Below are 11,872 nucleotides of genomic sequence, written 5' to 3' on the forward strand. Positions count from 1 at the left end.
ACACACACACACACACACACACACACATCTATATATATACTCACATACACATGCAATTATGTGGCACCAGTTGAAGATTGGGCTCACCAAATCTTAATCTCAAACAAAAAATACAAAAATGAAATATAATAATATAGAAAATTTTAGTTCTTTTCATTGATCAATTTGGTGATTCACACAGTAAATTTCAGTGGCCATGTCTTATATATAAAACAGAGATAAAGTTGAAAACCCATTTACACAGTATTAACAGAAGAAATTAATCATTAAAAGCAGTGACCATGTGGTAGACACTAGTTTACGTATTCTCTTGTCTTCTTCATCGAACTTTCTCTTATTGAATTAAATGACTTCTTCCTATTGTAATACTTATTTCTTTTGACCAATTTCTTGTCATTAGTTGGAACTTTGTTCACTTCTGAGATTATTCTTTATCCCTCATTCTTACTTGAATTTCTTATACCATTCATTAACTACACAAAATCTCCACAATAAACATAAATTAAATTGTTATTAAAAATATTAATGATGGAGTGAAGGTGGCAAACTGGCAGAATCGTTAGCACACCTGGCAAAATGCTTTGCTGCATCTTCACATTCTTCACATTCTGAGTTCAAACTCCATCAAGGTCAACTTTACTTTTCATCCTATTGTATTCAATGAAAAGAGTACCAGTTGAGCACTAGGGTCTATGTAATTGTCTTACTCCCTCCCTCGAAATTGCTGGCTTTGTGCCAAAATTTGAAATCACTGTGATGGATTGAAATGGGAGAAATCTTGTTTCATCTCTAATCTTTGCCCACTTATTCATAGGGTTGGGGTGACTGCAAGGGCAAAGTCCTCAAGTACACCTTCCATTAGGTCCTGTCAAATGCAATCGTCTCCAGTTGATTTGGCTGGATCCCCAAGTTAGACCAACCAAGCTCATCGATGTTATCTACCCATCTTGTTTACAGTCCACACCTGGGTCTCCTGCCAATCAGTTTTGCCCATAAAACCTGTCCAGCAGTTCTTTCCTGAGACATTCTTACTACATGTCTATAGTATTAGGGCTGTGATCACTCAATAGAAGAAATCAACTTATTATTTTGTTGTATGAGATTGTCCAAAAGATTTTCTGTTGATCTGAGGCATACTAGATCTAACATTAAAGTGTGCTTAAACCTTTACTTCTCAACCACATGGTTCTGAGTTCAGTCTCACTGTGTGGCACCTTGAGCAAGTGTCTTCTACTATAGTCTCAGGCCAATCAAAGCCTTATGAGTAGATTTGATAGAAACTGAAAGAAGCCCACCATATATATGTGTGTGTGTGTGTGTGTGTATCTAACACACCTGCTTGCTCCCTGACCTGTCTTTGTTTTGTGAACATTTGAACTATCAGATGCTCATATCATCAGCCTCTAAGGGACATGTTCAACTGATTATGGTTGAGCAACTGAATGCAAATCTGTGGTCTTGAGCAGAATATTATCTGTAGCTCATCCTTTACCCCAAGACAAAACATGTACATGTTAACACTTCCAATCAGTTAAGATCAAAAGCCTTGAGAGTCTTTGCTTGGTTTATTATTACTATTATTGGCAAGCTGGCACAACTGTTAGCATGCTGGACAAAATTCATAATGGTATTTCGCCGGTCTTTACCTTCTGAGTTCAAATTCCACTGAGGTCGACTTGGTCTTTCATCCTTTCTGGGTCGATAAATTAAGTACCAGTGAAACACTGGGTCAATGCAATTGACTAGTCCCCTCCCACCAAATTTCAGGCCTTGTGCCTATAGTAGAAAGAATTATTATTGTTATTATTATTATTATTATTATTATTATTATTTATTATTATTTCCATCTAAAAATAAATAAAATTGGTAGACAAAATGCTTGATGGTATTTAATTTACATTCCAAGTTCATTTCCTTCTGGAATCAACTTTGGCTTGATAAACTAGGTACCAGCCCAGTACTAGGGTTGATTCACCATTAATCCTTACTATGGCTGGCCGGTAACATATTTTTCTGCAATGTATGGATAATTTATCCTGATCATGCGTTTGAGAATAAAAAAATTTATATCTATATATATATATATATATATATATATATATATATATGTATATATGATGGGCTTCCACTCAGTTTCCATTTACTAAGTTCACTCACAAGACATATATATATATGTATATGTATGTATATATGATGGGCTTCCATTCAGTTTCCATTTACTAAATTCACCGACAAGACATTGGTTGGGCTGGAGCTATAGTAAAAAATACTTGCCCAGGTGCTGTGCAGTGGCACTGAACCCAAAACTGCATAGTTGCAAAGTAAACTGCTGATCTACACAGCCTGCCTGCACTTATATATGTGTGTGTGTGTGTGTGTGTAGTTGTGTGACTGAATGTTGATGTTTTGCTGCTTCACTTGTCATCATCTCAGTGAAACAGTGATATGGTATTTACGTCCCTCGTTGATAATATGACTGGCCACTGCGCTTGTGAAGACCAGTGGGAAAAAAAAAAAATTCTTTACTAGGAAATCAGGTAAAAGTTGGTGACAAGAAGGGTATTTGGCCAAATAAGTCCCCTCTTCAACCCTTTCTTGTATGAGAAAATGGGTGTTAAATAAAAAAAAACAAGTACACCATTAAAAAGAAAGCATTATACATAAATGTACACACACACACACACACACCTCTTATTACACTTAACACATCACTAAACCTTATGAGATATTCCCATCCCATTAATCATTATGTTATGCACCACTAACCATAAGACAAGACACACCCACATCTGTCATTATGAACTGCCTCCACCAATCATTACACATTAACCATAACCACAAGCCAATGAAGGAGTCTTGACTTACTAAAATTTTCAAATAAATTTCCCTCAAATCACTCTTACCATCTTTAAAAAAATTGTGTTTGTATGTGTGTGTGTGTGTGTGTGTGTGTATGATGTTGTATGCCTTTGCTCAGTCAAGCATGATCTGGAGTTAAACAATAACAACACTATAGACGACTTACAATTATACAAAATACAATTATACAATCATTACAACACATCTCATTAACCATTGCTCTATACTTTTACAACAATTACATCACACACTTGTAATTACTAGACCACACTTCAGTGATCATTGCATCACACACCAACAATTATTTTTACATGCACCATAAAGTAACAAGATAACTTCTACTTGATTGCTTGACCTGCTATAAATAGTAGCCAAATTTCCTTGCAAGTCACATTCTAAAATGAATTAAATAAGGAAGAGCACATTTGAATTAATGGCAGTCTTTCAAGTCTGAGGAAGATGGTTCTGTCACTTCTTGCTGGAGAACTGAGACAGATGATTTGCTTCTAGTGGTCAAGTGTTTGTGTTGTACATAAGCTCTCTTTCCATCAAATTGACATTGTCTGTACAGATGCACAAGTGTGCCATACATCAGATGTTGAAGTGATTACAGAACAATGTGAAAATGGAGTGTAAATGAAGTGTTTTACTCAAGGACACAATACTCCACCCAGTCTGGAAATTGAAACCATGGTCTCTTGATTGTGAGTGCAACAGCCTAACCATTAGACCATATGCCTTCACATTAGATTACATATTGTTATTGTTGTTGTTATTGTCGGCACTCCGTCGCTTGCGACGTCAAGGGTTCCAGTCAATCCGATCAACGGAACAGCCTGCTCGTGAAATTAATGTGCAAGTGGCTGAGCACTCCACAGACACGTGTACCCTTAACGTAGTTCTCGGGGATATTCAGCGTGACACAGTGTGACAAGGCTGGCCCTTTGAAATACAGGTACAACAGAAACAGGAAGAAATAGTGAGAAAAAGTCATGGTGAAAGAGTACAGCAGGGTTTGCTACCATCCCCTGCCAGAGCCTCGTGGAGCTTTAGGCGTTTTCGCTCAATAAACACTCACAACGCCCGGTCTGGGAATCGAAACCGCGATCCTATGACCGCGAGTCCGCTGCCCTAACCACTGGGCCATTGCGCCTCCATACATATAGTTATATGCTCCTAAAATAGACAAGATTGCCACAGCTGGAATATCTGTGATCATAGGTATACTCAATCAGAGTTAAACAACATCACCTCTAACTATTAATCCACTAATCCATCAAACCAATGATAACTGAATCATTCCTTACTTTTATTATATTGCCTTCAATTTGTTTACAGTTGGAGAACAAATGTTTGAACTATGCTGTGAACATTGGTGTGTGCATTGTGAAGTGTTTTGTATAGTATTTGTTTTGATAATAAATACCACATTAATAGTGTTATTTAGAGCGTTGTTGATCATATTAACTGAATTATTTGTGTTGTTTGACATCTTCTTGACTTCTGTTGCAATTGGATTCACATCCAGGATGCATTACTGAAATTGATTCAGTACTTGCCAATAAGGCGGTGAGCTGGCTGAATTGTGCCATGAAGCATTTTGTCTGTCTTTATATTCTGAGTTCAAATTCCATTGAGGTCATCTTTGCCTTTCATCATTTTAGGGTCAATAAAATAAGTACCAGTTGAGTACTGTGGTCAATGTAATCAACTTATCCACACCTTTGAAATTGCTAGCCTTGTGCTAAAATTTGAAGCCAATATAATTACTGACAGGCTGAAGAAAATGACTGGCATAGTATTTAAGCATTGAATGTGTTGTAAATTACATCAGAAAATTATGCTAGTTTTGTAAATACTATGTTAGCTAGTTTATTTGGTTATGTCACTAATATTGTTAACATTGTCTCAGCTATATTATTTGGTTGGAGTGTACTGAATTATATATTGACTGTTATATAGAACATCTATAATTTGTTTTCTTGTGTCCAAACATAAATGAGTTCTGTTACTTGACAAGCCCTTACTCAATGAACTTTATCCTACTGGAAGTTATCTTTCAATTTTTTCTTGTTTCTGTTTTTATTATTATATTTCAAATGTTTCTCTTAGCCAATGTCTCTTAAGTGCTATTTAAGCATTAGTTCAATAACTTCAGATATAATGTTAATCCTCTTGATGGTATTTTCTTGAGCTGTGGGTACTTTCTATTGTTTATAATAAAAAATAATTTAAAAAATTAGCAACAAATAATTGTATTTTCTCCAAGATTGCATGTTGGAACTAAAACAGTAGCATTTATGATGAAAGACATTTAAAACACACACACACATGCATGCGCGCATGTTTTTTTTCTGTAATAGTATTCCAAGTGGAAAAGAATATAGCCATGTAGCATATGTATGTGTGTGTGTGTGTGTGTGTGTGTGTGTATATATATATATATATATATTTATAAAAGAGCTTTTTGATACTTAAATAATACATCTTACTATTATGAAATAAAAGTAAAATGAATATATCTCTGTCAAAATGCAAATAGCATTTGATCTATTACAAATTGTGTGAAGTTCTTGTTTTATTTGTTGTTAATTTTTCAGTCATTAATTCTCTTAGCATTTGCTCTGTTTAGCATTAAATTTGAAACTCAGAAATCTTATGAAAGAAAGAAATATACTCTCTCGCTCTGTTGCTCTCTCTCTCTCTCTCTCACTTGCTCTCTCTCTCACTTGCTCTCTCTCTCTCTCACTTGCTCTCTCTCTCTCTCTCACTTGCTCTCTCTCTTGCTCTCTCTCTCTCTCTCTCTCTTCATCTTTCTTTCTCTTTTTCTCCCACTCTCTTTACTTCTATTTCATTAGTCCAGACCCTGACTACATCAGTTGTGTTGTATTCCTAGGCAAAACATCCCTTTGATTGTTTTGGTTTGCCTAATTAGCAAAAAATAGATTTGACTCCTACTTTATAATCAAGTGGTTAGCAATAGATGGTATTGCTTATTTTCCTTCTTTTAACATGTTTGACAATTATGATGTACTTCACAGTTTAAGGAATAAAAGATTAATTAAAATGATAAAGCATGTGTGTGTGTGTGTGTGTGTGTGTGTATATATAAAACTACACTTTTCACTGTCCAACCACCACCACCACCAAGGTTCAGTCAAAGTTATTAACCATTTGAGATTATTTTCATTTCTTTTCAGTTCAGTTCAGCTACATATCTGCGTGTATATCTATTGATATATATCTCTCTCTGAATATCTGTTGATGTATCTGTAGACTCATCTCCCTACCTACCCCTCCTCTCTCTTAGTCTCCCCTTCTTCCCTGTCTGTCTATATCTCTCACTCTCTATATATATAGTTCTCCATTCGAGTTATTAGCTCCCTAGGCATAAGTGCAACACATGGACAAAGCAGACAAGAATGCATAGAATTATATAATTGTTAAGCAAATATTTAGAACATAAACTAACATGAAATTTTGATGGAAAGTTATGATTTAGATCACTTTAAAGCAAGATGGTTGTATCATAGATCCAGGAGTGGTCTCAGGCAGGTTGGTATCAAAAGGATTAAATATTCTTTGCAAATCAAACTTGGTTCTCTTTTTGTTTGTCTTTAACAGCCTGAGAGAGTGAGTGGCATGTTTTTTTAAAACTCTCATTGCTCTCTTCATACACACACATACACACATGCTTAGTCTTTATTGATATAATTTAAGCAAAAGCAACATTAGTTAGTTCACATTACTCTGTAAAGAGCATAGGGCTGGTTTCCCAGTTTCTCTGAGATATGTATTCCTCCCTGGATGGGATGCTAGTCCATCTCAGTATTACTCATTTGGATAAATAATTCTCTTTATATTTACATGTTTTAGTTCCTTTTTTTTTATGCTTTTTTATTGCTTAATGCTACTTTGTAGTATCTTTTGTCTTTTACTTGTTTGAGTCATTAGGCTGTGGCCATGCTGGAGCACTGCCTTATGACATTTTAGTCGAACAAATTCACCCAAGTATATACTTATTTCTTTTTCTTTGAGCCTGGTACTTATTCTATCAGTCTCTTTTGCCAAACTACTAAGTTACGGGGACATAAACACACCAACACCAGTTGTCAAGCAGTGGTAGTAGTGGTGGTGGTGGGGACAAATACACACACACACACACACACACACACATGATGGATTTCTTACAGTTTCGGTTTACCAATTCCACTCACAAGGTTTTGGTTGGCCTGAAGCTATAGTAGAAGACATTTGCCCAAGGGATTGAACTAGGAACCATGTAGTTGGGAAGCAAACTTCTTATCACACAGCTACACCTGCACTTAGTACAACTTCTAGATTTTCTGTCCCATTAAAGATATATTAGATTGCACATTGAGGTAATCATATTCTAACAAAAACCCTTTCCTTTTGTCTTGGCTCATAAAACATTTGCTGAACTATATATGCAGTGCTTTAAGTATAATATGTCAAATACCTGCTATTGCTGCTTTTTAAATGGTAAATTTCATTTCAATTTCTGAAATGAGGAACTATCTTTTTTATTATATTCATTGATATATTCAGGCTAGTGTCCTCATCTTGGTTGTTATACTCACAATGTATCTGACAGCAACTGTTTTTACCAGCTTTCTTCGTGTGTTTGTTTTTATTTACCCTTTTACTTGTTTCAGTCATTTGACTGTGGCCATGCTGGAGCAGCGCCTTTAGTCAAACAAATCGACCCCAGGACTTATTCTTTGGAAGCCTAGTACATATTCTATCGGTCTCTTTTGCCGAACCGCTAAGTTACGGGGACGTAAACACACCAGCATCGGTTGTCAAGCGATGTTGGGAGGGACAAACACAGACACGCAAACATATACACACACACATACATATATATACATATATATGACGGGCTTCTTTCAGTTTCTATCTACCAAATCCACTCACAATGGTTTGGTCGGCCCGAGGCTATAGTAGAAGACACTTGCCCAAAGTGCCACACAGTGGGACTGAACCCGGAACCATGTGGTTGGTAAGCAAGCTACTTACCACACAGCCACTCCTACGCCTGGTAATGTTCTTGAAAACTGAATCCAAACTTTTTGATAACTCCACACACTAGACTGCTCTCATACCAGGGAAACACTGCTTAGTTATTCTACTAATTGTGATGCTATAATAGCTCGACTAACTTGGGGCATTGAACTCACACCTAATACCAAAACTACTTCACTTAACACTTGACTATATTTACTATCCTTATTCAACAATAGGAATAGTGAATATAAGCATTAATTAATTGTTAAGTGCAATAGGTTAGTTAGTTGGTAGGAGTTCAGTTTCTCAGTTTGGCAAGCTGTAGATACTCTGGATGAAGCAGCACAAACTCAGAACACCACAAGTAGCAGAGTAACTAAGGAGAAGAACAACACTGATAAAAACAATAGAGTAAGAAAACTTTATCCTCATCACCTTATTAAAGGGTTTTCATCCAAATTCTGAGAATATTATCAAATTCAACAGGCATCTGAAAAATGGTGGAAAGGACAATGACCAAAATAATGTGACTACAACAACCAAGATGTGGACAGTGGTCCTTATATACATCAGTGTATTATTTTTAAATAATGTATTTATGAGTCATTGGATGTTGTCATCATCATTATCATCATCGTTTAATGTCCGCTTTCCATGCTAGCATGGGTTGGACGATTTGACTGAGGACTGGTGAAACCGGATGGCAACACCAGGCTCCAATCTAAATTTGGCAGAGTTTCTACAGCTGGATGCCCTTCCTAACGCCAATGTGTATATATTTATGTGTATATTATCCTTTTTATCAATTTCAGTTTTTATTATTATTTGTTTATGTTTATGCATGTCATAAAGTTGTGGTAAGTTTGTGTTAAACCAAATTGTCAGCAGCTTCTTTGATTTCAATTTCCAACTGAAACATATACAATTGTAGAACTAATATTCTTGAGGAAAACATAAACATCACAACATCTTGTTTATATTATCAATGTTCTGAGAGAAAACATAACCATCACAACTTCCCCCACTTCCATCCCCTTGTAACTATGAAATGCCATTTATTTTTATAAAGAATTTTTTGTTTGTTTGTTTGTTTGTTTGTTTCTTTCTTTCTTTCTTTGTATCAAATTTTCTAATAAATGGAAAACCACTGATTTCTTTTCTTTCCAGACTCATTTATAGGCAGCTGTGATTATTCCTGTGTGTACCCTGGTGAAAAATGGCCGGCCAACAGTCTGCAGTCATTCTGTGATGTTGTCATGCAGGTTACTAATTCACCAACCAACAGAGCAGCAGCTGCAGCAGCAACACTTTCAGACAAAGACACTGAAGATGAATCTGATATGGTTACAACACCACAGAGTTGATGAGTTGATTGCAACAGTAGCATGTGACTGTTTAATATTTTAATTTCCATCTACTTTCTGCCATCAACCTCATTCAGATTTCTGTCTCTCTCTCTCTCTCTCTCTCTCTCTCTCTCCTCGCTACCAATTTATCTATCTATCTGTCTGTCTGTCTATCTATCTATCTATCTATCTATCAATCACACTATCTCTCCAGTAAAATTACCAATCAGAAACAACTGCTCCTGAAATGGATTATCCTATTAGCATACATGGCTAAGCTGCCTTTGACTTGATTAACAAACTTGCTACCCAAGTTTCAGGTTGACTCAGCAACAACAATTGCAGAAACCACAGCAAATATAGTAATCATTGTTAGACAAATTACTGTAATTTCTCTTGTCAAACCACTTTTACGATTATTGACAAACACAATGGCAACCCAGCCAAATGAAGTACTAAACACTTTGTTTCCTCAAGTGTTGTGAGATCCTCCTCTGCTGCTGCAGGCAGGCATTGTGTTGCAAGATAATTACTTCTACTTGCTGCTTTTCAAAACCAAAAAAAAAAAGACAAAAAAAAAAACAACAAAACAAAAAGAAAACAGGGAAAAAAAAGTTTAAAAAAAGGCATGTTGGCTAATTGATTAATTAATTAATTGATAAATCGTCATTACTAGTCTTTATTCAGTACATCTATTGATAATTTGCTCACATATACATGATCTTTCTAGAAATGTTTTAAAAGAAGTAGTATCTTGTTAAGTTATTTTTTAACCAAAAAAAGAAGAAAAAAAACCCAAAAACAAAAAGAAAAAAGTTGTTTTTTTTGAAGAATTATAATATTTCTTCATAGATGGATTACATCAATAATTGAATGACTTTAATCATGCAAGCTTACAGAACAACTTCTTTTGGTGAAGATTCTTTCTCTCTCTTCTCTTCTTAGGAAGCTTCCTATTTAGATCATTTACACCTGGTTGATCTTTTAGAAGTTCTTTTTAGTGATATTAATTCAGATTAGGGTCAAGGTTAGTGCCAACTTGTATTGCACAACATACCTTTCATTGTCCTGTAGAATTCTTGTCTGGGCTTTCCGGTGAGGTTAGCCTTCTACATTGTTAAATAATACACGCATTCACACACATACACACAGACAAATCTTATGGTTTCTAGCACTTTTGTCTTTTCCTACAACCATAATCTATAGAAGAGAAAATCTGTTTTGCTCAGTTTGTCTAATTAGTGTTAAATGATATCATGCTGTATAGATGAATTCTGAATGAAGGTTGTTAGCAACACTCACGGCCAATGAACCCATTTTCTGAAGGTGTTGCCCTTATCTTGAAAAATAAAAAAGACAAAAAAAAACAATATAACATACACACAAAAATACAAATCTGATGAGAGACTAGACAGAAAACAAAAACAAAAGCAAAAACAAACAAAAAGCAAACCAGTGCTTAGACCGATACACTTTGTAGAAATGGGCCCTAAAATAAAAAAAGAAGATAATAAATTTAAAAAAAAATCATGAAATGACGTAAAAAGAAATAAACACAAAAATAAAAATATATATAAATAAATAAATAACTAGTTTCAATTTTCTTACAGGTTTTAATCCTGGTCTTGTTATTAGATTGGTTTAAACGAGAAATTTAAAAAGGAAAAAAAAAAAAACAAAAGAAAACGAAAAAAAAGCAAAAACTAATCTGGTTTGCCTTTCGCCTTTTTTTTTTTTTTTTTTGTGTTGAACTCGATTCCTTCAGCTGCAAGTCATTCAGAATGGAAGAAAAAAAAAAAAAAAAATAACAGTCTTTCTTTCTTTCTTTCCTTTTTTTTTTCTTTTTTTCTTCCTTCTTAATTTTTAAGGAAAATTATTATTTCTGATAATGATGGTGACACCTTTGCAGGCAGTTTGGTAGTGTGTGCACATGCAGACACACAGACAGGCAGTCACACACACACACACACACACACAATGACATGCATAAATGTGCATATGCACACGAGCTTAACATTGCATTGGAAATTGCTTATATGTGATGATTCTGTTATCATTACTGGTGTATACATGTGTTTGTGTGTGTGTATGTGCATACATGTGTGTGTGTGTGTGCATATGTCATGTATGTATGTATCTATCTGCATAAATATGTATATATTAATACGTGTGTGTGTGTGTGTAAAATCTCTATTGTATTATACCTTCTTCAGTAAATTCTCAACAGAATTCTCTTTTAAATGAATTGTTAAAATATTGGATTTCTGTCCTGTTCTGCTGTTAATGAATGTATGCATGTGTGTGTGTGTGTGTGTGTTAGCACATGAAGACAGATGTTAACATTTTAATATAAGATATGAAATACTTAGTGGCAAATTGAATGTTTAAACTTTGAACTTTGGGTTACTCTCTCTCTCATACTCTAGTTTATTACCTAGCATTCTGGGTTACTGCTTAGTACAATAGGTTTACTGACTAGCACACTGGGTTACTGCCTAGTGCACTAAGCTACTACCTGGCACACCAAGTTACTATCTAGCATACTAGGTTACTGCCTAGTACACTGTGTTATATCCTAATACTCTGAGTACTAGGATATCACACTACGATACAACCTAGTGTTTAGGCTATTTTTAGTA

At 35.1% G+C, this 11,872-nt stretch overlaps 1 protein-coding gene across 11 annotated transcripts in view; it reads left to right on the forward strand.

Annotated features, from left to right (window-relative positions):
- LOC106882892 (phosphatidylinositol 4-phosphate 5-kinase type-1 alpha) overlaps window positions 1-10,822 on the forward strand; it is a 234,919-nt gene extending 224,097 nt beyond the window's left edge. For 9 of the 11 annotated variants that reach the window (XM_052974610.1, XM_052974612.1, XM_052974613.1 and 6 more), the window contains one exon: window positions 9,055-9,162. Coding sequence is in view for 2 of the 11 variants with exons in the window: in XM_052974617.1 (XP_052830577.1) it covers window positions 9,055-9,251 (197 nt within the window). In the remaining 9 variants the exon portion in view is untranslated. Of the gene's footprint in view, window positions 1-9,054 lie in introns of all 11 variants that reach the window. The other 2 variants (XM_052974611.1, XM_052974617.1) reach the window with 2 other exon arrangements.
- Window positions 10,823-11,872: the final 1,050 nt, after the last annotated feature.

This window comes from Octopus bimaculoides, chromosome 18, assembly GCF_001194135.2.
Source record: "Octopus bimaculoides isolate UCB-OBI-ISO-001 chromosome 18, ASM119413v2, whole genome shotgun sequence".
Classification (NCBI taxonomy): domain Eukaryota; kingdom Metazoa; phylum Mollusca; class Cephalopoda; order Octopoda; family Octopodidae; genus Octopus; species Octopus bimaculoides.